At 43.5% G+C, this 25803-nt stretch overlaps 2 protein-coding genes across 2 annotated transcripts in view; one reads left to right on the forward strand and one right to left on the reverse strand.

Moving 5' to 3' along the window:
• Nucleotides 1-4033, forward strand: part of FSIP1 (fibrous sheath interacting protein 1) — a 195680-nt gene extending 191647 nt beyond the window's left edge. Inside the window, exon 13 of the mRNA XM_035259877.3 lies at nucleotides 3329-4033. Coding sequence (XP_035115768.2) covers nucleotides 3329-3375 — 47 coding nt within the window. The 3' untranslated portion in view covers nucleotides 3376-4033. The remainder of the gene's footprint in view (nucleotides 1-3328) is intronic.
• A 2649-nt stretch (nucleotides 4034-6682) lies between these two features.
• THBS1 (thrombospondin 1) lies at nucleotides 6683-24025 on the reverse strand. Its single transcript, XM_009005580.5, has 22 exons — nucleotides 23877-24025; nucleotides 23169-23281; nucleotides 22330-22889; nucleotides 21390-21465; nucleotides 20907-21106; nucleotides 20671-20793; nucleotides 19539-19632; nucleotides 17560-17733; nucleotides 16849-17025; nucleotides 16382-16555; nucleotides 15679-15806; nucleotides 15411-15563; nucleotides 14756-14974; nucleotides 14157-14264; nucleotides 13423-13582; nucleotides 13152-13270; nucleotides 11295-11529; nucleotides 10871-11098; nucleotides 10431-10702; nucleotides 9910-10007; nucleotides 9664-9803; nucleotides 6683-8778 (listed from the first exon to the last, which is right to left on the reverse strand). The coding sequence occupies exons 2-22, from the start codon at nucleotides 23233-23235 to the stop codon at nucleotides 8771-8773; spliced, it is 3513 nt and encodes a 1170-aa protein (XP_009003828.1). The 5' UTR covers nucleotides 23236-23281; nucleotides 23877-24025; the 3' UTR covers nucleotides 6683-8770.
• Nucleotides 24026-25803: the final 1778 nt, after the last annotated feature.

Raw genomic sequence — 25803 nt, forward strand, 5'->3', positions numbered from 1 at the left:
AAACTTTAGTGTATAGTAAGTTTATATTTGATTAATTTACATTTTCAATTTCCTTTCAACTAACTTTTTGAGGTAGACTTTTCATATAAATATTTGCTAGTGATCTTTTCTCTGTCATTTTGTTTAGCAGTGTAAAATGAACAAAGGCATGCTTGAGAGTTTTGATATTTAATTGTAATGTACTTATCACTTTAACAATTATTGGAAGCTTCTGATTCTGTTGCTTCATTCACATTGGGGAAAGTAAAAAGTTACTGAAGATCTGCTATTGTGACTGTCAACTAGATTTATGGACTAGTGGTGTTGGCATCAGCTGGAAACTTGTTAGAAATGTAGAGTCCCCGGCTCACTGCAGAGCTGTTGAATCAGAAGACACTCCAGCAAGTGGTTTATGTGCATGTTGAAGAGTGAGAAGCTCTGGACTAAATGGTTTACTAATTACTTCTACTTTAGGATGATTAAAAGTAGGTGGTGGTGGTGAAAATAATTTACAGAAAGTATCTTTTTTCCATCTGCTGAATCTCTGCTTTTTTCTTCTTAAATTTCTTTTTAATGAAGATACTGCTGTATCCACATGTCTTGGGATCTCTCCAACCGTCCATATTGCCATTCTTTTGGGCAACCTTCCTCTTAGTCACTCAGAGCAAGCATGCCCTGGGGCGCTCCCTTCAGTTCTCTGCTCTTTCCTAGTTAATATTTTATTTGGAGACACATGTAGCCAGTATGGAACTATCTACGCTTTGCGTACTTTTGATTTTCCAGTCTCTCTACTTGCATCTGCCTTGAGCTGGCCTGGCATTTAAGCTATCCCGAGTCTGTTCCTTAGCCAGTGCTGCCTCTTACCTCTGGCTACATGTTAGAATCACCTGGTGAGATTTAAAACAGATTAGCACCTTGGTTCCATCCCAAGTGAACTAAATCAACTTCTAGGGGTGGGTTCTGGCAGCAGCAGCTTAAGTCAGTTTCCGAGAACAGGGTCGGGGTGATTCTGTTGTGCAGCCATGCTTTAAAGCCCCAGGACTCCGTGATCTTCATTCATCATCCATCTACCATCCATTAATTCATCGATGTGCCCCACAGACATTTCATGAATTTCTACTGTGTGTTAGATGCTTTCCTAAGTTCTAAGAGTTTCTCAGCCTCAGCACGGTTAGCATTTTGAGCTGGACATCGTAGGGTGTTTAACGGAATCCTGGCTTTTACTCACTTGATGTCAGTAGTGTCCACTGCAGTTATGACAAACAAAAATGTCTCCAGACAAATGGCAAAAAATGTTCTTTGGGGGTAAAATTTCCCCCAGTTGAGGACCATTGTTTTATGTCTATTGATGAAAAATTTTATTACTCAATCTGGGTCTATTGATGAAAAATTTTAAGTGCAGATAATTACATTAGGGTGGGACAAGTATAGTAAGAGCTTCAGGACAAAGTACATAGACAATACTATGGAGGGTTGGGAGGTAGCATTTAAGTTGAGTCTCCAGGGATGTGTGGTTATTTTCTGGGTGGGCAAAAAGGAGAACACCTCATAGTGAGAGAATAGCACTTAGGCAGGTGTGGAATTATGTCCCATCATCTCCCACCTCATGCATGAGGGATATTGTGATCTACTTTTCATTCATCCCACCTTCCTCTACATCCTGTTTATTATTTCTTCTCCATGTGTTGACAGTATCACTACATTTATCGCTTTGCTCTGAAACTGCAAGTCATCTGCCATTAATTACAAGGTGGATTCTTTTTTTAAATATCAGCTTTATTGAGATAGAATTTATATACTTGCATTAGTTTCCTATGGTTGTCACAACAAACTACATCAATAGAAATTTATTCTCTCACAGTTTTGGAGGCCGGAAGTTTGAAATCAAGGTGTCACCAAGGCCACATGCCACCTGGAGGCCCTAGGAGAGAATGCTAGAACACTGCCATGCTTTTTCCAGCTTCTTCTGGCTATGGGCATTCCTGGCTTTGTGGCCACGTCACTCCAGCCTCTGCCTCTGTCTTCACATTGCCTCCCTCTATCTGTGTGTGTGTGTTAATCTCTCTCTGTCTTTTTTGTAGAATGACACTTGTTATTGAATTTAGGGCCCAGCCAGAGAATCCAGGATGATCTTCTTATCTCAAGATGCTTAATTTAATTGCATCTAGAAGGACCCCTTTCACAGGTTCCAGGGATGAGGATGTGACTTTTGGGAGCCACAGTTCACCAGTTTCCCACAATTCATCCAATTAAAAGTGTACAATGGTTTGTAGTATATTTACAGAGTTGTACATACATCACCACTATCAATTTTGTATTTTTTTCACCCCCCCCCCAACGCAACATTGTAGGTATTAGTAATCATTTCCCATTTTTCCCCAACCCCAGCCCCAGGCAATCACTAATCTTTCTGTCTCGGTGAATTTGCCTAGTCTGAACATTTCATATAAATGGAATCATACGATATATGGCCTTTTGTGATTGGCTTCTTATACTTAGCCGGATGTTTTCAAGATTCATTCGTGTTGTAGCATGTATCCATACTCCATTCTTTTCTATTGTTGAATAAGAGTCAATTATATGGATATATCACATTTTGCTTATCCATTCATCGTTTGATGGACATTTGGGTTGTTTCCACTTTTTGGCTATTATATATAATGTTGATATGAACACTTGTGTACAAGTTTTTGTGTGGATGTATGCTTTTATTTCTCTTGGGCTTATACCTAGAAGTGGAATTGCCAGGTCTATGGTAACCTTCTCAGAACTGCCAGACTCTTTCAAAAGGTACTGGCACCATTTTGCATTCCTATCAGTTGTGCACGAAGGTTGCAGTTTCTCCTGTTACTTTGTCATTTTAAAATTTAGTTCTATTGTCAGTTCTGCATTTTCTGATAACCTTCTCACTAAGGATAGAAATATATTTCCACTCCCTTTCTGTTAATGTCACAATATTCTTTTTGCACTTCAAGAAATGAAAGGCGATCAGCTCTTATCTGTTCTACATATAACATTTACTTTTGGTCTCACCCTACTTCCCAGGAACTTAGTAGAAAGCAAAATATTGACTTCTGTGTGTGTCTCCACATCCATAATATTTTAGCTCCAAAACCTGAAGTGTTCTCTGTGAGCTATAAGCTTAATGAGAGTAGAGAGTAGGCACCCAGATCTTTCTGTGTTTCTTGTGAACTTTGTCTGCAGCTTGTGGTGACTGCTCAATAAATATTCAATAAGAATGTGATTATTGCCTCATCTGTTAAAGGATTTAATATTTTGCAGGTTATTTTCTTAATTATGCATACATTTCTGAATCTCTAATAACTTTGGTTATTGTTTTTATGTGCAGGTGAGCAGGAGACTAAAGATGCAGCAGAAGAATATAAAGAATCCTAAGCAAGGACTTGCTGAGTATGCTTTTAAGAAAGTTGGTAATGAAGTTAAATTACATTTTTTATTGAATTATTTGAATTCAATGAATGCATTGTGGCGACTATTCTTTAACGATTTTGACATTTGGAGTCTCTTTGTGGATTATATTTCCTTGATATTTTTGTGACTTGGGGTGTGATTGTTCAGTGGTTTTTGTTCATTAAGATTTCTGGGAACATCGTTTTAAATTTATTGCTAATCTTACAATATTAGGATTCGTTATAAAAACCAACATTTTAATGCAAACGTGTTATGGTCAAACTAGTTGAAGTGCTGTGATTGTCCTATATTCGATTTTAAATGTTTCAACTCTACTGTGATTCAGACAGATCGTCGTGGTCACTGGGAATTTTTGCTCTGGCCCTGCATTTCCTTCTTCTCATCTGTCTCATGTCTGTGACATTGGCACAGCCTGCCATAAGACAAAATGAATTGTCTCAACAAAGCAATGCTAGAGGAGCCTTTACTGTCTTATTGGTGATCATACATTTCTTAAGTCGGAGTTTGACTGAATGATTTGATGTATTACTTTGTTAATAATAGTTAACAATAGCTTGTTATTTTCTTTCAGAGCTGGGGCCTTTTAGATTGCATCAAATAAAGATGAGCTACTTTAAAAAAAGTCTGTGGTGCCATTTTAAGAGAGATGGTTTGTCCAGTTATAAGTCAGTAACTAGATTAATGACAACGTTTTATGTTGACTTTCTGTCAGATGAGTTGGCATTAGAATTGGAAGTCCAATGTGTTTCTGAATCAAAAAATGAGCAGGCTATTTATTGTGGCGCCTTTAATACAATTTGGAGTAATGTATACACAACATTATTTTTGCTGGCACATGCTCATCTACCGATAGTGAATAACATTAATGATTGTTTATATGGAATTTCCTTGACTTTTTACAATGAGAAATTCTATAGCTACTATTTTCATGTGTATTGATAGGCAGTTTCTTTTTCCAAACACTCTATTTTACTTTAATATTTGTTCATTTAAAATAGCAATGTTTCATGCTGATGTCAATGTGCTACATATAATTTATCTTGATGCCAAGAGATTTGCTGTGGGATGGCAGAATAAGTTAAAAGTCATGATTTTAGATTCTCATAGGAATGACGTAAGGTGTACTCTGTGTTTTAGGGTTTGAGTGGGAAGAATCAGAGGGCAAAGGAAAGAGAAAGAGAGAATGGAAGGGAGGGGAGGGACGGGAAAGGGAAGGGACGGGGGAGAGAAAAAGAAACATGGAGTATTTCTAGACTTGCACTGCACAGAGATTATGACTTTATAGTGTGCTTTTGCAAGTGATATTTGGGACATAGTGAGCCTTTCTGTTATTTATATAAGAGGGAAGAAAATAGAGTGATTTTAAGTAATGAATTTTGTCATAAAAGAGGTGAGACAATTCTATAGCATGTCAACTGATGGTAACTCTAACAGGACTGGTAACTAAATCTGTAATATAATTCATCATAAAACTTCTGGATTTTTTAAAAAAAGTCACCCTGATTTAGATAGAAAGTGTTCTTATTAAAAATAAGTGTTTTTATTTTGGATTTCCCTTTAGGCCTTAGTATTTGTCCAGAATAAGGTGAAACCCTGTCTCTACTAAAAGTACAAAAATTAGCCAGGCATGGTGGTAGGTGCCTGTAGTCCCAGGTACTCGGGAGGCTGAGGCAGGAGAATCACTTGAACCTGGGAGGTGGAGACTGCTGTGAACTGAGATTACACCACTGCACTCCAGCCTGGGAGACAGAGGCAGACTCCATCCCCCCGCCCAAACAAAATTATAGAAGAGAGATAACTAATTGAATTTAAGGAATGAATCTAGGAGCTTACAGTTGGAGGCTTTTCTACATATGACGCTTCAAAAAAAAAAAAAAAAAACTACTGGCACTACCTTTATTGTACATTCCTATAAGACTTAGAGTTTATTGCTCTTCAGTTTAGCTCTCCCACAACGCATGACAATAAACTCTTGGAGGAGGAAAAAAGCTATCATCTCAGTGATCTGATTTAAATTTTTAACAAGTCCTTTATTTCAGTACAACCTGCTGACTTGAAGGTCAATCTTAGGGTGAAACTGGAACATGCCTGGAAGAAAATCTCCTCTTTCCAGTCACTTTCTCTGTCTTATCTTGGTATTTTAAATCAGTTTTCCTTCACTGTCCAAGAATGAATTAGAATTATCTCCCAGGACTTCACATGTTGAACTCTTCTGAGAATGAATGATGCTGTTTAATTCTTTGCCATTTCAAATAATTATTTCCTTTAGATCAGTTCTCCTAACTCCACCGCTATCATCAACACTTTCTAGTTCTTGCTTCTTCACCTTGGTACTTTAAAATGATTTGGCAACTGACATTTATATGTGATCAGTGCTACTCAGAATGATGAGTATTTATAGAATGAGAGTGAAAAATCCACAAGGAAGATTTTATCTCACTCAGCCAGTCTAGTGTTTAATAGACTGCACGGCCAGAGCTTTAACCTACTTATAAAATTTCTTCTTTGATTTGTTTTCATTAAAACTGGAAATTAACTGGTCAGTCAGTATTCCACATTCATGATTAGCCCTTCCAAACATCAGGGTCTACTTATTGTTACACTTGGGCCTTTTCTTCACACAATAATTTGTATTTAGACACACACACACACACACACACACATTTATTCATTCCTTCCAAATTTTACTTTTTTTAGTCATCTTTCTTGATTAAACTTATTATTCCTTCTTTGAAAGGCGTTATCTGTAATGCTTGGTGCACCGTTGCAAGGACAACTCCTCCCTCATACACATGGACTTCCGAAGCGTCTCCACAACATGCAATCAATCGTGTTGCCCAACCAGTGCTATCATTCATGGGTCAGAAAATGTAGCTGCGAGAGTCAAGTGTGCTTCTGTGTTTTTCCCTTTGTTTTCATTCTTCTCTTTAGAATCAGAACTGTACTTTGAAAAGGATTCCATAGATGACATCTAATGACATTAATATGAAATTTTATTTTTTTGGGTCCCTTGACTTTGGGATACTTTCTCTTTTATATGTTTCTGATGTGGCAAGCTAATGTATCATTTTGTTCTTTTATTCCACAAACCCAGCAAATTCTAAGCCTAGGCCTGAGCAACTCAGTCTTTCTAAATCACATACAAAGTGTGAATGTTGGTGTGATTTACTGTAATTTCTTTTCGTGTATGCTATATTGATTTATGAGTGGCATCTACCCATACTTCATGACATAAAGCCAGTAGGGAACAAATAAGCACAGATACAGTAAGTATAAATATAAATTTCCATATGATTTATTGTTGTTCTTTGTACATAAGAAACGGTAATATACAACTTACACTGCTTTAGAATGTAAAATGGATAAAAATGTGTACAAAAAAAGCACATTCCTAGAAAAAGGTATTGGCAAATAGTACAAATGGGGGCAGATTAAAAGCAAAAAAAAAACAAATCAAAACAAAACAAAAAAAGAAAAAAAAACAACAATTCTTCAATTCAGTGTGCAAACATTATATAAAAATAGAAATACTAACTCTACAGGCAGTATTTCCTGATAAATTATTTAAATAGCGTATCTACACAATCTGAGATATCTATTCCAATGGCAATGAGAAAATAATTTATAAAAATAAAGCAATGGTATACAAGATGATAGAAAAAAAACGTAACTTTCAGAAACTGTATTTAACATTCCAATGCTATTTCCTTATTGGGAATACTTCTCTGCAGAACTTTCATACTATGTACAACATTGACTTTTTAGGTCCTACAGTAGCTTTAAGTTTGTTAGACACTTAAACTCTTTCTTCTTGATCCAAAGATTCTTTACTCAGTCACACAACAAATGAGGTAATATTTGTATGTAAGTTTCACCTTTGTCATTTTTTTTCTCTTTTGGAAAAATGAAAGTAAGAAGTGTATATGCTTTCCGTCTCCCTGGAAATAGGCACATGGGATGGGGTAAAACAGTATCGAAGACCTCATGGCTTGCAATGCAGAACATTTGCAAATGGATAACGAATTCCCCTTGAAAAGACAAAACAAAGAAAAAAGAATCCCATAGCATCCACTCTGAGCATAAGGGGAAGAGCAGCTCGTTAGGCTGATTTTCCTTGTGTCTTTCTTGCAAGAGATTTGCTGATAAATCTCAGCTACTTGCTCTCAAGCTCTTTCCATATGAAGCCTAAATTCCAGGCAGAACAGAGTTAATAAATAATCTGTATTTACAATCTGAAACAGTCACGAAGACTTTCAACAAAGATAACATGGATAGTCCTTACGCTTCTTCCTGTTCCATGAATAATCCTTCAGCCAGATCTTCCAGAATAAGTAAAAAATAAATATTTTACAACATTAAAGCATTTGAAAAAAAAAATCTACACTCCAATAGAGAGAATTGGAAAACTCCATGATAATTCAGAAGAGAAAAGGAATGTTTTAGTTAGGTTGATAATAATTTTGTGCCTTTGTAACCATAAAAATATAAGCATGGCTGCCCCTCCTTTGGGAGGCAGCTGGTACTCACTGAGATGGTAGGTTTTCCTATTTTCCTGCTATATCTACACAAGCTACAACCGGAATTAAACCACTAATTTCAATGTGACCAGGCAATGGGAGCCAGCACTGTCTTACACTGGTCTCATTCTCATTTCCTAATTCTGGCCACTGCAGGTGATATGTAAGGGGTGGGGATCAGGGAGGAAGTCCAGAAGCCAGTCTTTCTCTCCCCTTGTTGCTTCTATTTAAGTGCCTATTTACATGGGTTAATCAGCTAACACCAGTCAGCATCATGAAATCCAGCAATAGTCTTTCAATCCCCTGAAAATGACTTAGTACCAAACATGTAACAGTTCCTCCATATTTTCTTCATACAATCGTCTTGGGTATGTGCCTTCCCCTTAGTGCTTTGGCCTCTGCTCCCCATGTTCCTGAAGGAGGATGTCAGGGCGGTTTTGTTTGCTAATTCTAGTGAGCCCTCCCTTCTCTGACATGCCTGAAAATGCTTTTGAGTCCAGTACTCAGAGATGGCCCCACAGTAGCACCCTGCTGTGTGACAAAGGCAGAGTGGAATGGGCACCTTCCCAACTGAAGCAAGTAGATGCTTTTTCAAAGGAAACCAAAACAATTGTTTATATGCTTGGAAGATGTCTTCTCATTCTTTGGAGGCTGAATGCTGAGACTGTTTTTGAAAACTGCATTTTCTTGAGGCAGGTCGCATGTTCTAGGAGTCCACACTGATGCAAGCAGAGAAAAAAGGAAGGCAAGAAGTGATCCTGGGGTTTTCTCAAGCCCATGGTTCCAGAAGGTGCAATACCAGCATTGGTTTATGATCAGTCTTTCAATCAACAATTTGATGATTAGGAATCTGTTAAATAAATAAACACATAATATACAAATGAAAACTAATTCGTAAAGGCCTAGGCATCTCAGTATCAGTTAATAAATTAAGCACCTAGGACTAGCTCTACTTTTCTAATTTCAAAAGCCTAATTTAAGATTGTTCAAACACATTAGCATTTAATTTTATTAGCTGGCACAGATGCCAGGAGACTGACACAGTGTGACCTTCCAGAATGTGTATCATGCTTTCCAAGGCTTTCAATGTTAAAAGTTTAGGGAATCTTATTTTAGAAATCCAGACTCAAAAATTATATTAATAACTGAGATATTTTTTGAGTAAAACCAACCATCTTTCTCTACTCTAATTGATCTTTTAGGTATCTGGCCTTGGCTCAGTAAATATACATTAAGTACTTAATCACTGAGTAAAAAAGAATGGAGAAAATAAAGCTAAGCTTAATAGTGAACATTAATTTAACATGCCAATATGAAAGCAACATTCCTCTCCCTTCTTTGTATGCAGGGAAAAGTTGTAAAAAGATAACTGGTGCTGTGATGGCATGAATAAAACGCTAGGCAGTGTGTAAGATCTATAAATACATGGTTGTAAAGAACAGTATTATTGATGAAGTCCGAATTGTATAGGAGCTTTTCTGCAGCCAACGTCTGCACTGTGTATGAGGAGCGCAGAGATTGCTAAGCAAACTCATATTATTACTAAGGCCTCAGGAACTCATAAGCCCCAGTGCTGACGCATTATTCTGTTTTTGTCCTTGTGTCCTCAAAAGTAATATAGAAATAACCCTGTCTCCAAAATAGTCTTTAATGTGATCTCCCCCGTAATTGTCATCCTTGATATTAGTGTGAATTAGAGATGTTCAGTGTACATTCATGGCAATGTTCCTCCTACCTCTACATTCATATTTCAGGTCGGAGAAGAACACCATTTCTTGAGAGAAGACAAACAACCCTAGTCTACCACCAGCATAGGTTTTATCATAGATGGGTCCTGAGTCAGCCATGATTTTCTTCCCTTCATACATCACCACTCTGCAGGGAAAAAAAAAATCTTGTTTAGTGACACTGCTATTGAATACTTTTTGTCTGTTTGTCCATCAGTGTGACTGTAAGTGGAATTTAATCAGTGCGATCTTACCTAATGAAACCCGTCTTTGGCCTGTGGCTGAGACGCCATCTGTAGGCGGTGAAATCTTTCCAGCCTATGTGACGAGGGTCATGCCACAGGGTGCGCACCTGAAGGAAAAGGAAAAAAGGGTGAAACACAGCTCCTTCAGGAAGAGACTTCTATTTCATTCTGTAAGAAACAGTGCTTGAAAGGTTCCCAGTGGATCTAAATGAGAGGGCTGCAATGCAGATTTTTTCCGAGTCCGCTTGTATTTGTTGTGTGCCACTGAGTGCTCACATAAAGCAGACAGAGAGGAGGGAAGGAGTGTTTTGTTTGAAAAGGCTGAAGGCACCTTAGGATTTCTGGGGCGACTCTTGGTTAAGCTCCCTTTTCAACACGATTATGTTTTCACAAAGCAGAGCTTAATGCTGAAGCTGGTGATGCTGGGAACTCTCGAAGACTCCCTGGTCGGAGTCTTGGTCAAAGCACAGGTCCCAGTGCTCGTCAAGCACCCATCAACTCTCCCTCTTTTGCAGCGTGTGGCTTCTTACCTGGCCAGGGGTGTTTCCTGTGTGCCACAGGGCATTCCGCAGGTGCTCGCCAGGCCCTGTCGTGGAGTTCACAACTTTCACAGAAAGGCCCGAGTATCCCTGAGCCCTCGTGGGGTTGGTGTCCCAGTAGGACTGGGTGACTTGCTTCCACATCACAACATAGAAGCGGCTGCTGGACTGGTAGCCAAAGACAAAACCAGCATAGTCATCGTCCCTTTCCGTGTTGATGAAGAAGGTGCCACTGAAGTCCACAGCATTAAACTCGTCATAACCTGGAAGACGAGCCCAGAGCCAGGTTAAAACCTGCAGCTTTCAGAAGGTTCTCCATCGTGTTCCCACATAGCCTCAGCACCCACAGGGATGGGTACAATTGCCAGGTTTTATATTTGTTTTCTTTCCATGTATGCATCAGCCTCTTGACCTAAGAACTCACTACTCACCTACAGCAAGTCCAGGATCACAGTTGACAGTCTGGACGAGTTCTTTACCCTGATGGCGTACAACCCAGTTAGGGTCATTCTGGGATGTCCCTTTGGGATCCAGAGGAATCATCTGGAATCGGCGGAAATCGGTCTCACTGATGTCAACATTCTCAGGACAGATGTCATCGATGTCTGGCACACTGTCATGGTCAAAATCATCTTTGCAAGCATCACCTCGACCATCACCTAAGGTCAAAAAAGCAAGAGCTCAGCAAAATTCTTAAGTGCTGTGATTTTGTTGGTGTCAGAAATGTCACTATCTTGTCAAAGTTGGCATTTGGTCCCTTCGTTCTCTCAACTGCTTTGAGCCTTGCTTTCACTTCCTCCATCTAGACAGCCACACCAGCGGTCACTCTCTTAGAAAGTGGCTCCCCTGACTCACCGTCAGAGTCCTTCTGGTCAGGATTGGGCACGAGTCTGCAGTTGTCCCTGTCATCAGGAATGCCATCGTTGTCATCATCGTGGTCACAGGCATCTCCCTTGCCATCTTTATCATGGTCAGCCTGGTTGGCATTGGGCACATAGGGACAGTTGTCCAGATTGTTCTGGTGGCCATCTTCATCAATATCCTGATTGTTGTCACAGGTATCTCCAATGCGGTCTGAGTCAGAGTCCAGCTGAAAGAGAGAAGTAAATGGAGGATAAATTACAGTATAAACCATTCATGTTAAAGGTAACTTATGCCCCCACAACAGGGAAAATTCTCCATTGTTTGATATGGCCAGTGGGGTTTCATGCCTATTTATATACTCCTGTAGAAAAATAGCTATATTAGCAATTACATTTTAAAAGTTTTTTTTTTTTTCTTTATCCTTGTTTTCTTATAAAAATCTGAGAAGGGATAATTTAAAAATTTTTTAAATACAAAACTTTCTAAATAAATAGAGTTATTTAATTGCTAAGGATGAGATAAAATGTTAACTGTTTACATCTTAATGTTAAATGAAATTTTCTGGATAGTTTACCAGAGAATTTCCTCAGAAGGTTTGAGTTGTAAAACTGTTGACATGTCAACTTGTCAAAGTCGTGAAAAGATGGAAACAGACCATTGCTCTCTGTTGTATAATGTCTGGGTAACATGTATGACAGGGATCGATGATTTTGCCTTTTTCTTTTAGGCATTTGATTTCATATAGCTAATCTATGAGGACTGTCAACTGTAGGCTCAGGTAAAGTTAAATTATAAATTTTTCCAAAACCGTTTTTCTCAGAGTACTTTATTCAGTATGCATGGGATGCTTAGGGACTGTTTATATACAAACTGTAATTTTTCTTGCCAGTATTTATGGTCCTTGCTTAGACGATTTTTACATCATGCTTGAGTTTTGTTGTAAAATTTATTTAATGTGAGGAACCAAAAAGTCATCCAATGAGGTTACATGATATTGAAGTTTAATTTATGTTAAGTTCCGAACTCAAAATAAATGATTCTCAAACCATTTGATCAGCAGAGCTAATCTAGATCATTCAGGCCTTTCCCTGATGGCCCCAGAGCCATTCATACTATTGCTTTTCACTTGACAAGGCTTCACAGGAGCAAATCTTAGGAGGGAGAAGCTGGTTTTCCTCATTTCTTTAATCTTATAAGAATTGACCATTTAAACGAAGCTGGTTTCTAAGCTTCCAGAACAATTCATTTTAGGGGGAAAAGGCCTCAACTTTTATCCCTAGAATATGATGGGCAATTACATACAAAAAAGAAGTACTTTCAGACAGAGATCCTGTTCTGGGTAATGCTGATATGTAGCACTCCTTAGCATGGGTAAAGAATGTCGGTAACGGCAGAAACTTTTGAATGACAAAGAAATGGGGTTTCTCCAGGGTTTGGACATATCCTTAGTTCAGTGATTTTCTTATAGCTAGATTACATCATTAGCCATGAGGATGGTTATTTTGCTAATGCATAATTTATTTTCCCGTCTCTTATGGATTAATACTGTTGGATAGTTGGCAGTTACAGATCTCTGCTTCGTATAATTTACCTTAACAATGCTAGACTATGCTGAGCAAGTCAGGTAGCCCTTCTTGGAGAAGACAAGACTGAAGTTATAAAGATCTGTGAGACTCTGGGCAGGGAGCTCACTTCAGGCAATTTACATGAACATACTGCAGTTGGCTATGAGAACCCAGAGGGCCATGGTAATGAAAGTGTTTGAACTCTATCAAGCTCATATTTCCAAAGGCCGTGAAAGGGGTATTCCAACACTTTATTGAAAGACTCTGAAAGGAGTCCACCTACCTGATCTGGATTGTGTTCCAAGGGGCAGTTGTCACACTGATCTCCAACCCCATCCATGTCAGTGTCTCTCTGGTCCACATTGTAGACGTACTGGCAGTTGTCCCGTTCATTGAGGATGCCTGAAGAGAACAAGGGACAAATAAGAGGTGGGCTCTCCAACCTTGGATGTTTCCGCCCAAATGCGTATTAATGACCAGGACTCAGCAGAAGTCAGTAGAAAGCTGTACATGTCCTTGTCTCCTGCGGGCCGGCTGATCAGGCAGCTCCTTACCGTCCCCATCAATGTCTGCTGCACAGGCATCTCCTTCCCCATTGTTGTCTGTGTCTGCCTGATCTGGGTTGTGGTTGTAAGGGCAGTTGTCACAGCGGTCTCCCACGTCATCTCTGTCGTAGTCATACTGGGCTGGGTTGTAATGGAATGGACAGTTGTCCTGCAAAGAGAAGAAATGGTGCACTTAACAATGTTGGCCTTGAAAACAGCTCAAGCCTCAAGCCGTGTGCATAGTTTGTTTACAACTGCAAAACTCTGCAATAATTACTTTTTGCTTGGTGGACAGGCTAATTGAGTACTCACTGTAAAATGATCACTACAAAAGTTAAAAGGACATAATAAAAAAGTGGATCCCTGTGGGTTAGGAGTTAGTGAGATGTAGAATATAATCCCATCATCTCAGTTGTTAGCTTGCCCAAAGTCAATTTTTTACTGTGATTTCGATATCACATTTGCAATGAATCTAGGGAACAAAGTGTCATTTGTTTATGCATTGTAATTTCTGAGGTTCAGAGAAAAAAGGGTCTGATGAAAAACAAAACCCTTGTTTAAAAATTCTCTTGGCAACATCTACAGCCTTAATACTGAAACACAAGGAATATTTCTAATTATCCTGTGTATTGATTTGGTATATTTTTTGCTATAGCAAAAATTATTCATTTCCTTGAATCCTGAAGTGCTTCTGGCTGTTGCTGAATTGAAAAGACAAAAGAGGGATGGAAAAGTGTTTTTACCCTGTCATCTGGAATTTTATCATTGTCATCATCATCATCACAGGCATCACCAATTCCATCCTTGTCATAGTCTTCCTGCCCTGAGTTGGGGAGGTTGGGGCAATTATCCTAGGAAAGGGAAGACATATGTCAGTGCTACAGTTGCATTCCCCTTGCTCAGTTCATGCATGAGGGTGTGTACCTGGAATTCCAAATAGAAGAAGAACAGAATTCAGCTCAGTAACAGTGTATGTTTTTTATGGAAGGCAAAAAAAATAAAAGTTTTCTTGGGAGATACACATACAGAATTTGTGTCAGTGTTCTAGGATTTATAGATGCTGTGAACACAAGTCATGCTCTGCTGGTATCTGCATGGAGTACTGAACTTGTTTCCGGACGGAAGAGTTCACTGTGGAACATAGCTGCCCAGAGAGCTAGTTCTGTTCATGTTTTTGGCACCAAGTGACTTAATTTTAATAGGAATTAGTGCCTCTCTAACTTTGGGAGATTTAATCTTTCAGTTTCACGTCTAAACGTTAAGTATCTAAAATTCCTTAGCCTGTGTCTCGAAAAGGTGATGGGCTGTCTTTCTGGAGGCACACAAGGGACCTGGCTCTTACCTTTTTGCAGTGGTAAGTCGCATTGGCCACACACACCAGGTTCTCATTGGGCCAGCCGTCCAGGTCTGTGTCCTCCCCGCAGATGATGCCATTGCCAGCGTACCCAGGCTTGCACTCACAGCGGTACATGGGGTCACTATAGTGGCCCAGGTAGTTGCACTTGGCGTTCTTGTTGCAGTCGTGGGTCCCATCCGTGCAGGGGTTACGAGGCTTGCACACCTGAGGGTACACCATCCTGCTGTTACGCAGAGCTTTTGGGAATCCCCAGATATCATGGAAACAAGAGTCTAGATTCCTGTCATCTCTGAGTAGACAGAGGCTCCATGTGGAAGAGTGTGGGTTACCTCTGCTCCTCCCCATTCTCCCTGAGGATATAAGCAAACTTTGCTTGATGTTTACTTTTCTTGAATTTGCTCAGCACCTAGGCATTTAAAAGGCCATCTTCTCAGGGCAGCGTTTTAAAATATGACAGACTATTTTTCCCCAGCAGGATTTACCATGGATTTTCTAGTCACATTTCTAAAAGTAGACCGTATATTCATCTCCTTGCCCTATTATTTGGTGAAGGGTATGAAATTCTACTCCTCTGTCTCCTAGGTATTTTGGTCAAGGACAGCTCTCCTCTCCTCTGGTCTGCTAGTCTAGTTGACTGTACCTGCTTGTTGGCTGTGGCATGTTCGACACCCTGGCCGAAGGGCTGTGAGCCGGTGAAGCGCGGGGGGCAGGGCAGGCAGTTGTAGCCGGGGTCCGTGTTCTTACACCTGTGCTCCCCATTGTGGTTGAAGCAGGCGTCGGGCACTTCTTTGCACTATGGAGGAAGTAAGAGTGTGCTTCATGTTTAGAAGTCACTGCCATAAAGAAGTGACTACACAGGTCAGCTGCTTTTCTAGATCCAGAAACTCAGAGCCCCCTCAGTTCCTCACCTCATCAACATCTCTGCACTGGATGCCATTTCCACTGTAACCAGGGGGACAAGCACCACATTTCCAGCTGCCATCTGGGTAGCTGGTACACTTCACACCAGCAAAGCAGGGATTGGACAGGCATCCATCTGAGATAAGGAGAGAGGAGACAAGCACAGTGAATGGTTAGTCTAAGCTGCTGTTACTGTGACACTGAGGTTTTAACATGGTGTAAGGTATTTTTTTTTTTTTTTTTTTTGAGACGGAGTTTCGCTCGTTACCCAGGCTGGAGTATAATGGTGCGATCTCGGCTTACTGAAACCTCCGCCTCCTGGGTTCAGGCAATTCTCCTGCCTCAGCCTCCCAAGCAGCCGGGACTACAGGCACGCACCACCATGCCCAGCTAATTTTTTGTACTTTCAGTAGAGACGGGGTTTCACCATGTCGACCAGGATGGTCTCGATCTCTTGACCTCGTGATCCACCCGCTTCAGCCTCCCAAAGTGCTGGGATTACAGGCTTGAGCCACTGCACCTGGCCCCGGTGTAAGGTATTATAGGGTATAGGTGACTGATGACTTTGTTAGGATTATGTTGTCCACCTGCATCTTAGAGCAATCAAACCACTTGGGACTAACTAACGCTGGGATCTCCTGGAGTGCTGACCGCAGCATTCAGTAAAACAGCAAGCTGCTGTGTGGTTTCATCCTGGGCTGCGTGGCTCACCAATTGGACAGTCCTGCTTGTTGCAGATCTGGTTTTCGGTCACATCACCAATGCAGTCCTTGCCTCCAAACTGGGGTGCGGGGTTGTTGCAGAGCCGCCTACGTTTCTGTACCCCTCCTCCACAGGTGGCAGAACAGATGTCCCATGGTGACCAAGGACCCCAGCCTCCATTGACTGTAAGAAAATGAACCACAGGCAACGATTAAGATCAACTTTCAGACGCCTCCCCTGTCATAGGCTCTCCTAAGCCTGTTCAAGAAACCTCTGCTCCTCTGGCACAGGGAAAGAATGCCTGGGAAGAGGTGAGTTTGTTTTTCATTAAAAGAAGTTGCTGAGTATGCAGGATTTTGCTTCCGTTTGTTTCTCTAGTAGGTAACCTTCCTGCTCTATGACCCACTGAATCGGAGGCTGCAGATGCAGGGAGAGCTGCTGCCCGTGCTCAGCCTTGCAGCGGAGCTCACACTTACTGGGGCACGCGTCTTTCTTGCAGGCTTTGGTCTCCCGAGCTTCGCCTTCACAGGGCTTCCCATTCATCTGGGGGCTGGGAGAGTTGCAGAGCCGGATCCTTGTGATCACGCCATCACCACATGTCACAGAACACGATGACCATGGGGACCAGTGGCTCCAGCCACCATCCTGTTTAACTAAAGTACAAAGCTGATGGTCACAAATGGTTTTGGCTTAGAGATAGCCAAACAGAGGCCCTCATTAGGAGCACACAGAAATATTTCCAGGATATGATCAATGGTGACTAAACCCAGTGTACAGTAGAAATTGGCTCCTGGCCACATGCCCAAATGTCAACATGGAATGTTTTCTACCATAGAATGGATAAGTTAGCTGTTTTTATGGGTTGCTGTTAATATCCTAACATTTACAGGGTGCTTACCATGAACCAAACTCAATGATAACTGATCTATAAGCATTTTTTTTTACATGCAGTATCTAAATAAAATGCTTAAGATAAACTTATCAAGAACTATTATTATCTCCAAGTTGCAAATGAGGAAAGAGCCTCAGAGAGGGTAAGTTGTGTTCAAGAGTGCACAGCTAAGCAGGTGGGATTGAGATCCAGAGATCCTAGAACCTGTGTTCTTAATGTCCATGCTGTGGTGCTGCACTTGGTGATGACAAGGACAGGTCAGTTCTCCATGTCCCTAAGAGCCTAAGATGCTTACATCTCTTGTCACACTCCTGAATGTGGCAGGTCCGTGTCTGGACTGAGGAGCCCTCACATCGGTTGTTGAGGCTATCGCAGGAGCGGCCACGCTGCTGAATTCCATTGCCACAGGTCGTAGAACAGGAGGTCCACTCCGACCATGGAGACCAGCCATCGTCTGCAGAGTCGCTGGCTGCAGGGGAAACAGAGGTTCATTGGGTACATGATGATTAGGACCAGCTGTTCTTTAGAGGGCTCTGTTCAGAGCCCTCCATTCGCCAGAGGGTGAAAAGCAATATATTTCTTTCTTTATAGCTTTACTGTGGTATAATTGACAAATATTAGATACATTTAAGGTGTATAATGTGATGTGTGTGTGTGTGTGTATATATATATAGTGTGTGTGTGTATATATATATATATAGTGGTGATCACCATTGTCAAGCTAGTTAACACATCTCTATCATCTTACAGTTACTTTTTTTGGGTGATGTCTTAAGATCTATTCTCTTAGCAAGTTTTAAGCATATAATCCAGTATTATTGACTATGGTCACCTTGCTGTACATGAGCTCTCTAGAACATAACATGAGAGGGCACAAAGTTTCAGTTATACAGGATGAAAAGCAGTATATTTCTTAGGGCCGTGGCCCAGGGTTTATCCCAGGTCGTGATGTGTGCAGCAGTGGGGTAATCAGATGCTCTGCCTGGCTCAGTACAGCTGAGGCTTCCCACAGTGTTTGCTCTCCTATTCATTGTTTTTCCTTTCTCCTCTCAGCATTGCAAATGAGTTTTTCTTTACTGACTTGAGAGATCTGGGTAGGCATTTCCAGTCTCACACTTCCAAAAATGTGCAAGTATGAGAAGCTTATAGGAGTCCTTTCTGTCAGGGGAACCGCACGCCATGTGTCTGACAGATGAGTCTGAAGGCAGCCGAGCTGTTGTTGGCTCTGGCTCCAACTCGGCCATGAGGTTAGTCAGTTTGTTGTTCCTCTCACCCCAGCATTTGGGGCCTTCTCTGCACATACTGTCATCAGAGGACAACATGTTTGTTTACCATCTGCCCAGGCACCACGGCTACAATCCCATCAGCTATATCAGACAGAAGACAAAGAACTTATTTTCTTTGGTCATTAGTTGTAAGTTTTCTTAGCAGTCCCTGACTCAGGTTCAGAAATCTGCTACCCGTAGCTCTCTTTGCTCCTTTTAACCTGCATCTCAAGTGAATGCGGAACAGAAATAGATGTACAAATGATCATCACAGTGCCAGTATCGCCAATATGATCCCTGGATGGAATGGGTTATTCTGAGCTGTGACAAGGGTGTGTGTGTGTGTGTGTGTGTGTGTGTGAAGGGCAAGTGCTGTTTTCATTTTCATCCTTATCTTAGTTGTGATGAATCACTTTTATAATGTGTACCTACTACATTAAATATTGTCTCAGCAGAGTCATTAATTTTACTGGTAAGAAAAGCCAGGGATAAGGTGCCATGCAACAGTATCATGCCTTATTTCTTTTAGTTCTCTGGAGCTCAAATTACTGTTCTTCTCTTAGGCCCTCTTATCCCTATAGATAAAAGGGGCAAAAAATTCCAGGTCCCATCAGGCCAATGCTCACATAGTAAGTCTGTCAATATCTCTGGTGAGCAGATTTTTCTTAACTCTGTGCTACTAAGGTCACATTCTAAAAGCAGCCAACTTAGAGCTGTTGCTGCCACATATTCATCTGTTTTCCTCAAAGCAAAAAATCAGAATTAATGAGCTGTACCAAGATGTTCACTGCCGTTACTGCAATCCAGATGGGTCATTACGATGTACCCATGATGGAGTTTTTGGCTCTGTACAGCAGATAAGCTGTCAGTTAACCAGCTGCTGTGGCAAGAACTGAATGAAAGCATGATAGAGATGGGGGTGGGGCTCCACTGTTGTGCGTGGCCGTCTAGGATGTACATAGAACCGACCTAGTCAATGAAGAATAGTTAAGCCATTTGAGGAACTTACGCCAACAGCGAGGGCAGCATTCTCCATCAGGAACTGTGGCATTGGAGCAGGGCATGATGGGGCAGGACACCTTTTTGCAGATGGTAACAGAGTTCTGCACGGCAAGAGAGTGAGATGGGAACGGGCTGCTGAGCATGTTGCACACAGAAATCTACATCCTGTAACATTTCCTTTACAAGTCAAAACACTGTCAGGGCTGTAAATGCTCTGGTGGAATGATACTCGTGGAAGAACTATCTGTTGTATTTGCAGCCGCCACTATCGTAGACAGTTCTAGTGCTAGTTTACATTCTTGGAAAGTTCTTTCTAACTGCTGCTTAGTCAAGGGTGGAAGTTATAGTACGAAGAATTTATACAAGGGGAACCAGCAGACATCGTGGGTCCAATCTACGTCTGAAATCAAACTCAGAAAATTTAGCCAGGACTTTTACATTTTTATATTATGTGTCTGAGGGGAGGAAGGAAGATCTATAAGCATTTTTTCTCATCTATAGATCTATGATCTGTCTTTATGTTATATTGGAAAAGAATGGGAATTTAATGAAGTTGGTTCCCAAAACCAGTTGTCTGTGATTTGTATTTAATACAAATACTTTGCTATTAATAGATAAGCCAGGTAAACCCCCAAACTCACTGGCCACTGGCATGGGGGGGGTGCTAGAGTGAAACACACACAGCTGGCAGTGCCATTTGAGCTAAGTGGACAGTAACATCCTAACAGTGTCAGGCTAAGTGATTTGAAAAACAATTGGTACTTAACAGAAGAACCTATGTCAAAGCTGAATATAAATCAGGGTTGGGGGTAAGAAAGGGAATATTCCAATCAGGTTTTATTTACCTGACATTCAATACTAAGTCTTTGAACTACGGTAGGTAAATTATTCAGTTGTCTTAGTAGATTTGTTCTCTTAGATACTTAGCCTGGGGTATAATTAATACTTTGATAAACCATCTGAGAGTTTAAAGAAGAATTTATGGATGCCATAATTGCATCTTAAAGGAAAAAAAACCCACTTTGTTATCAGGCCATGAAACATGAAAAGAATCTCTATGGTGATTTGGGTACTTCCCCAGAGATGCGGCTTCACACAAATGCCGTCGATTCTTCTTTTGGCTTGTGAAGACCGCTTACCTGGCAGCGACACTCCGTGCAGCTATCAACCGTCCATTCCTCATTATTTCTGTACTGAACTCCGTTGTGATAGCATAGGGGAGGCCGCCTCAGCTCATTGGCCAACTCTTTGTTCTCTTCAGTCTGAATGGGAGAGAATATTATTAGCACCCACCCCCATTTTCAGTCACCTGGGCACCATCTGTGATAAACCTTTAAGGGTTGATGCTAATGGGCTGGTTGCAGACGCCACTGACCACTTTGCGGATGCTGTCCTGCAGCGTGGTCACAATGGTGCGCAGGCCCCTGAGCTCCAGGACCATGCTGGACAGCTCATCACAGGAGATGCCGCAGATGGCCTGCAGGTCCTTTGTCTTGTGGCCAATGTAGTTCGTGCGGATGGCAGGGCTGGAACCATTCACCACGTTGTTGTCAAGGGTGAGGAGGACATTGGTAGCTGCCAAGAAACAAAATGAAAACTTCAAATACTCTTACCCACCAGCCTCTTGAGTTCTTAGTGGTATAAGACATTTCATTTGGGGTGAAGGATGAAGGTAGAGGGGTTGTATGTGGGCATGTGTGTGTACGTGTGTGCACAGTACCCCTTGAGGTCTCTTTTGTATGCTTAATGATCTTACTGGGGGTAACTGACATATAACCACTATTGCTAAATTCCTCCCCTTGTTTTTAGTGGAATTCCCCCATCTCCCTATGAGCCCTAAGGATAAAGGAGTACTCACAGCTGGAGCAGCCTTTGTTCCGGAGGATGTCTTCTGGTGTGGTTCCAAAGACAAACCTCACGTTCTGCAGCACCCCCTGTGGACAGAGGACACACATTACATGTAGAATGCTGAGAGGATGTGGGATGGGTTTGGGGGAGACTGTCTTTGTGCTAGGAAAAGCACACAACAGATATTCTAAAAGCTTCAGAGAGCTTTTTTAAGATCACTGTGTCAAAACAACACACCAACATAAATTGCCAAAAAACTTCAACATCTTAATTGCGACTTCTGCCAAGTCTTGAGTATTTTATAAAGAATTCAGTTATCAGTCTACTTGGGTACACAGGAAATGGAATCTGATCTTAAGCCCAGAGGATATAATGACACGTCCCAGTGTCAAAGAGTTAAATATGGGAGATCAAAGCCACAGTTGCAAAGATCTAGAAGTTAAGGCACAGAAGAAGCTGTAACAGCAACAGCTCACTGCTATTTTAACCTTTTGTGTGAGACTGGCTGCATCCCCATGAGAACTCCGATAGCAAAGTGGTACTGATTCTGCCCATAGAAAGTATCAATTTCAAACGATTAAAATTGGGGGAATGCATATGAAATAAGCGATTTTCTTAAGAGCTTAAGGAGTATCTAACGTTTGAACAGGCTGACTGCTGAAGGAAAACCATTTCTTGTTTCCTTGAGTCGTTTTAAAAGTGTGCTTCCCAGACCACCAGCATCAGCATCACCTGGTACTTGTAATTGAGTTGCAGTTTTACAGAATCCCAAACTCTGGGACTGGAGTGCAGCAGTGTGAGCTTTCACAAGCCCTCCAGGTGATGCTCATGCTGCCTAAAATCTGAGAACTGCTGCTTTAGTTTACATTCAGGATTTCCTGTAGCCCTCCTGGCAGGTCACCTGTCTAGCAGATGATCCCATGTAGCAGGGCTCAGAGAAGAAGCCTCACCTGGAAATTGTCATTGACGCCCCCCTTTGCGATGCGGAGTCTGGCGATGCTGGCCAGGTCTCTGGTGAAGACGCTTTGGATGGGGACGTCTAGCTCAGCGTTCTCCATCTTCTCACAGTCGATGTACAGCTGGGCCCTGTCTTCCTGCACAAACAGGGTGATGCTCTTCCACTGGCCGGTTGCCAGGAGAGCTTCTTCCACAGACACCACATGCTGCTTTCCTTGAACCGTCAGGCTGAGGTCCAGAGTGCCCGCCTTGCCATTGGAGACCACGCTGAAGACCTGGCCAGAGTGGTCTTTCCGCTCCAGGGCCAGCAGCGTGCCCCGGGTCTTCTTCATCTGCCTCAGGGAGGCCAGAAGGAGGAAACCCTTCTCTGCCCGCACAGCGTCCACCAGGTCTTGGAGCTTGTCATCAGGCACAGGGGGGATCAGGTTGGCATCCTCAATGCGGAAAGCTGGGCTGGAAGGGTCAGGGCCCTTCACCAGTCGGCGCCCAGATCCCTTGCGGGCAGCCCCGGTGAGTTCGAAGATGTCAAACACGCTGTTGTCTCCCCCAGACTCTGTTAGACAGGAGAGAACATATAGTGAGATTTCTAGGCTGGGACCAGCAGTAGGGGGCTGAGTCCTTAGGGGTGGGGAGCAAGGGCTGGGGTGGAAACTCCTGGCAACCACTGAAAGAGCTGAATAAAGACCAGGATCAGAGGGAAGCTGCCTCCTGATGTCCAGTCTGGCTCAAGAGAAAAGGAGCTGGGAGAGAACAGCATGTCAGGGGGCACACCTGGGGTAGCCAGCACCTCATCCTCATCCCTCCTTCCCGTAAAGGTGCCACACAAACTCACCTGGAATGCGGTTGGTACCACACACTTGCAACAGGAACAGGAGGCCTAGTCCCCAGGCCAGCCCCATGGTGGAGCTGTTGGTGCCCAGCAGGGATCCTGTAGCAGGAACGATCCTGCAGCACAAGAGCCCAGGGTCAGAGATCAGCTAGGCAGGGAGGGTGGGCAGAAAAAGAAACTGGGCTGGGCATGGGGCCGGGGCCATCCCTCTTTGCTGAATGAAGGACAACAGGATTACTTGAGAGAGAGAGAGAGAGAGAGGAGAGAGAGAGAGAGAGAGAGAGAGAGAGAGAGAGAGAGAGTGTGAGAGTGAGTAGTGGAGGAAAGAGATGCTGGTTTTAAAGTGTGGGGGCGCAAGACCAACAATTTGGGGGCTTCTGGGAAGTCGAAGGTGAACCAGATCAGGAGCCGTAGTGGTTGCAGAGAGGGCACGGGAAAGTACAGACTGTTAACTGGACTGCCAATACAAAGGTTTAAGGAAGACCAGTAAGGAAATCTTGGTGTGTCCTGATGAGGTGGTCTGTGAACCCCAAGGCTGGAGAGGATGGCTCTGGAGCTTTGTCCTGAAAAGTCCCCCAGCGGGCGGGAGGGGCGGGCTGGGGCAGGTGAGCGGGGAAGAATGTGGGATCCGGGGTCCACCAAAGGGACCGAAGCCTCAGCGTTCCAGGTAGGTGGCCCGGGCAGCCTTGGTCCTCGGCGGAGGCGTCTTACCTGTGTGGACCGGAGCGCGGCGGCCAGGAGCGGGGACGAGGGCGGCGAGGGCTGCAGAGGCGGGGTGTCGCCGGTGCGTCCGGAGTGGAGGTAGCGCCGGGAGAGCTGCAGAAGCCCTGAACTCGCAGGCCGGCTCGGGCGCAGTGGCTGGCAAGGCGGAGGAGCCGCGCGCTTTTAAAGGAGTTCTGGCATTCCTGGGGATTCCTCTGGCCAATGGGCGGCGGCCGGGCAGGAAGCGGGAGGGGGCCAGTCTGGGCTCCTCTCCGCCCCCCGCTGCTGGCGCGCAGCTTTCCAGCTAGAAAGTGAAGGGGGCGGGGGTCGGGGCTTGGTAGCACTGGCACTTCTCAGAAAAGTCGGTGCCCGCCCACGCAGCCTTGGCGCTCACGGGCTCGGCGCTCGCGCTCTTGCGCCACGCGGGCCCGGGGCGGTCAGCGAGCATCCCGAGCAGGGACTGGGCTGCGGCGACCACCCAGGGCCCGCGGGGTGGGGCGGGGGCTTTCGGGCGAGCTTGTCTCCCGGACTGCCTGGGCGAGGGCTGAGAGGGGTACATGGGACAGGGGGCCCGTTTTGTGACCAGAAAAATGGGCCGACGGGGCGCAGGGGACCCCGAAAGAGCCATTCATTCAAGCAGCGGCCCCTTGGGCCCTCGCTGACCCTCCTCCACCGTCCCGGTGGGGTGAGGACCACGCGTGCCCCGATCCCCCGTCCCGGGCTGGCCGCACGCCCGCCCTGGCGGGAGGTGAGCTCGGCGTCGGCCGGGCGGGCAGGGCGGTGCGCGGCGCTCGCCTTCGGAAGCTTTCCTGCCGCGGCCACCCGGGGCCCACGGAGGCGCCTCTCCCGCTGCCGCTGCGCTCCCTCGGCCGGCCGCTTGGGGGCGGTATGCGTGTTCTCATCAAGGGGCCCGGGGAGGACAGCGGCTCTTTACTCGAATTTTAAGGAAACTTACTCGTATCCAGTTTCCTCAAGCCAAATTGAAATTGTGTCTTGGAAAACAGTTTTTGTGCCCACTCGTGCTTCTTAACGTGACTCCTGTTTGGAGAATTTGCAGAACCATCTGGCTCCAGAGTCTTCAACTATTTACAGAACAGACCCATAGAGTAATAAATTACCCTCTGCTTATTATTGTATTTCCCTTTTTCCTCCCTAAACGTTCTTTTCATTTTTCGGCTCCTGAAATCGAGGTGTGAGTTACGTTTCTGTGGGTGCACACATTGCCATGAGTGCCGCTGCCTAGTGCTTCTGTCATTGAAGTCTGGTCTCCAAGCCACTGTCCCAAGCCAGCATGACTCCAGCTGCCTGGAATTCCATTCATCTCTTCGGGATGGGACGTCAGCAGCCTCGCTCCCTCTGCTTTGGTCCAGGCTATCTGGCTGGCTCCGAGGCCAGGGCATAGGTAGAAGCTTGACCAAATAAGGATCGCAGCACAGGCAGGGGGAAACCCCTGGGGCTCATTTCCCATCTTAGTGCTTAAATCTGGCAGGACTCCTGACTGCTGGAAACAGCCACGGGTTTACGTTCATCAAACAGCAATTTCGCTTTTCTTGGGTGGGAGTGTTGTATGACAAGGTCGTGTGTGTGTGTGTGTGTGTGTGTGTGTGTGTGTATTATGGGGCGAGTGTTTTCTAGTTACTCAATATGTATATCAAATGCCTCTAAGAGATGACCGGTATGTTCCTAAGGCACATGTTTGTTGAATTTCAGATGTTGGGAGGCAGTAAGAAAAATTTCTGTTGGATGATGAGTAAAATCAGATTCTTGTCCCGCAAATCATAGGTAATGATTCATCCAAGCAGTTCTGAAGATTCTGGGGATGACACCTATCCCTCTCCCTCCCCTTTCTTCTCCTTCCCCAGCATTTACCTTGCTCTTTGACAAGTGACTGGGTTTTTTGTTTTGGTTTTGTTTTTCTTCTTTCCTCTTGCTCCAT

Source organism: Callithrix jacchus, chromosome 8 (assembly GCF_049354715.1).
Source record: "Callithrix jacchus isolate 240 chromosome 8, calJac240_pri, whole genome shotgun sequence".
Taxonomy (NCBI): Eukaryota; Metazoa; Chordata; class Mammalia; order Primates; family Cebidae; genus Callithrix; species Callithrix jacchus.

Excerpts from the sequence above, each read along its gene's own strand:
- THBS1 (XM_009005580.5), bottom strand. The coding sequence starts at position 23,235 with ATGGGGCTGGCCTGGGGACTAGGCCTCCTGTTCCTGTTGCAAGTGTGT. Across the intron at positions 16,556-16,848 it reads CAAGAAAGACGCGTGCCCCA|TCAATGGAGGCTGGGGTCCT; the intron begins GTAAGTGTGAGC and ends ATTTTCTTACAG. Across the intron at positions 14,975-15,410 it reads ATGCCACAGCCAACAAGCAG|GTGTGCAAGCCTCGTAACCC; the intron begins GTACAGTCAACT and ends GTGTACCCTCAG.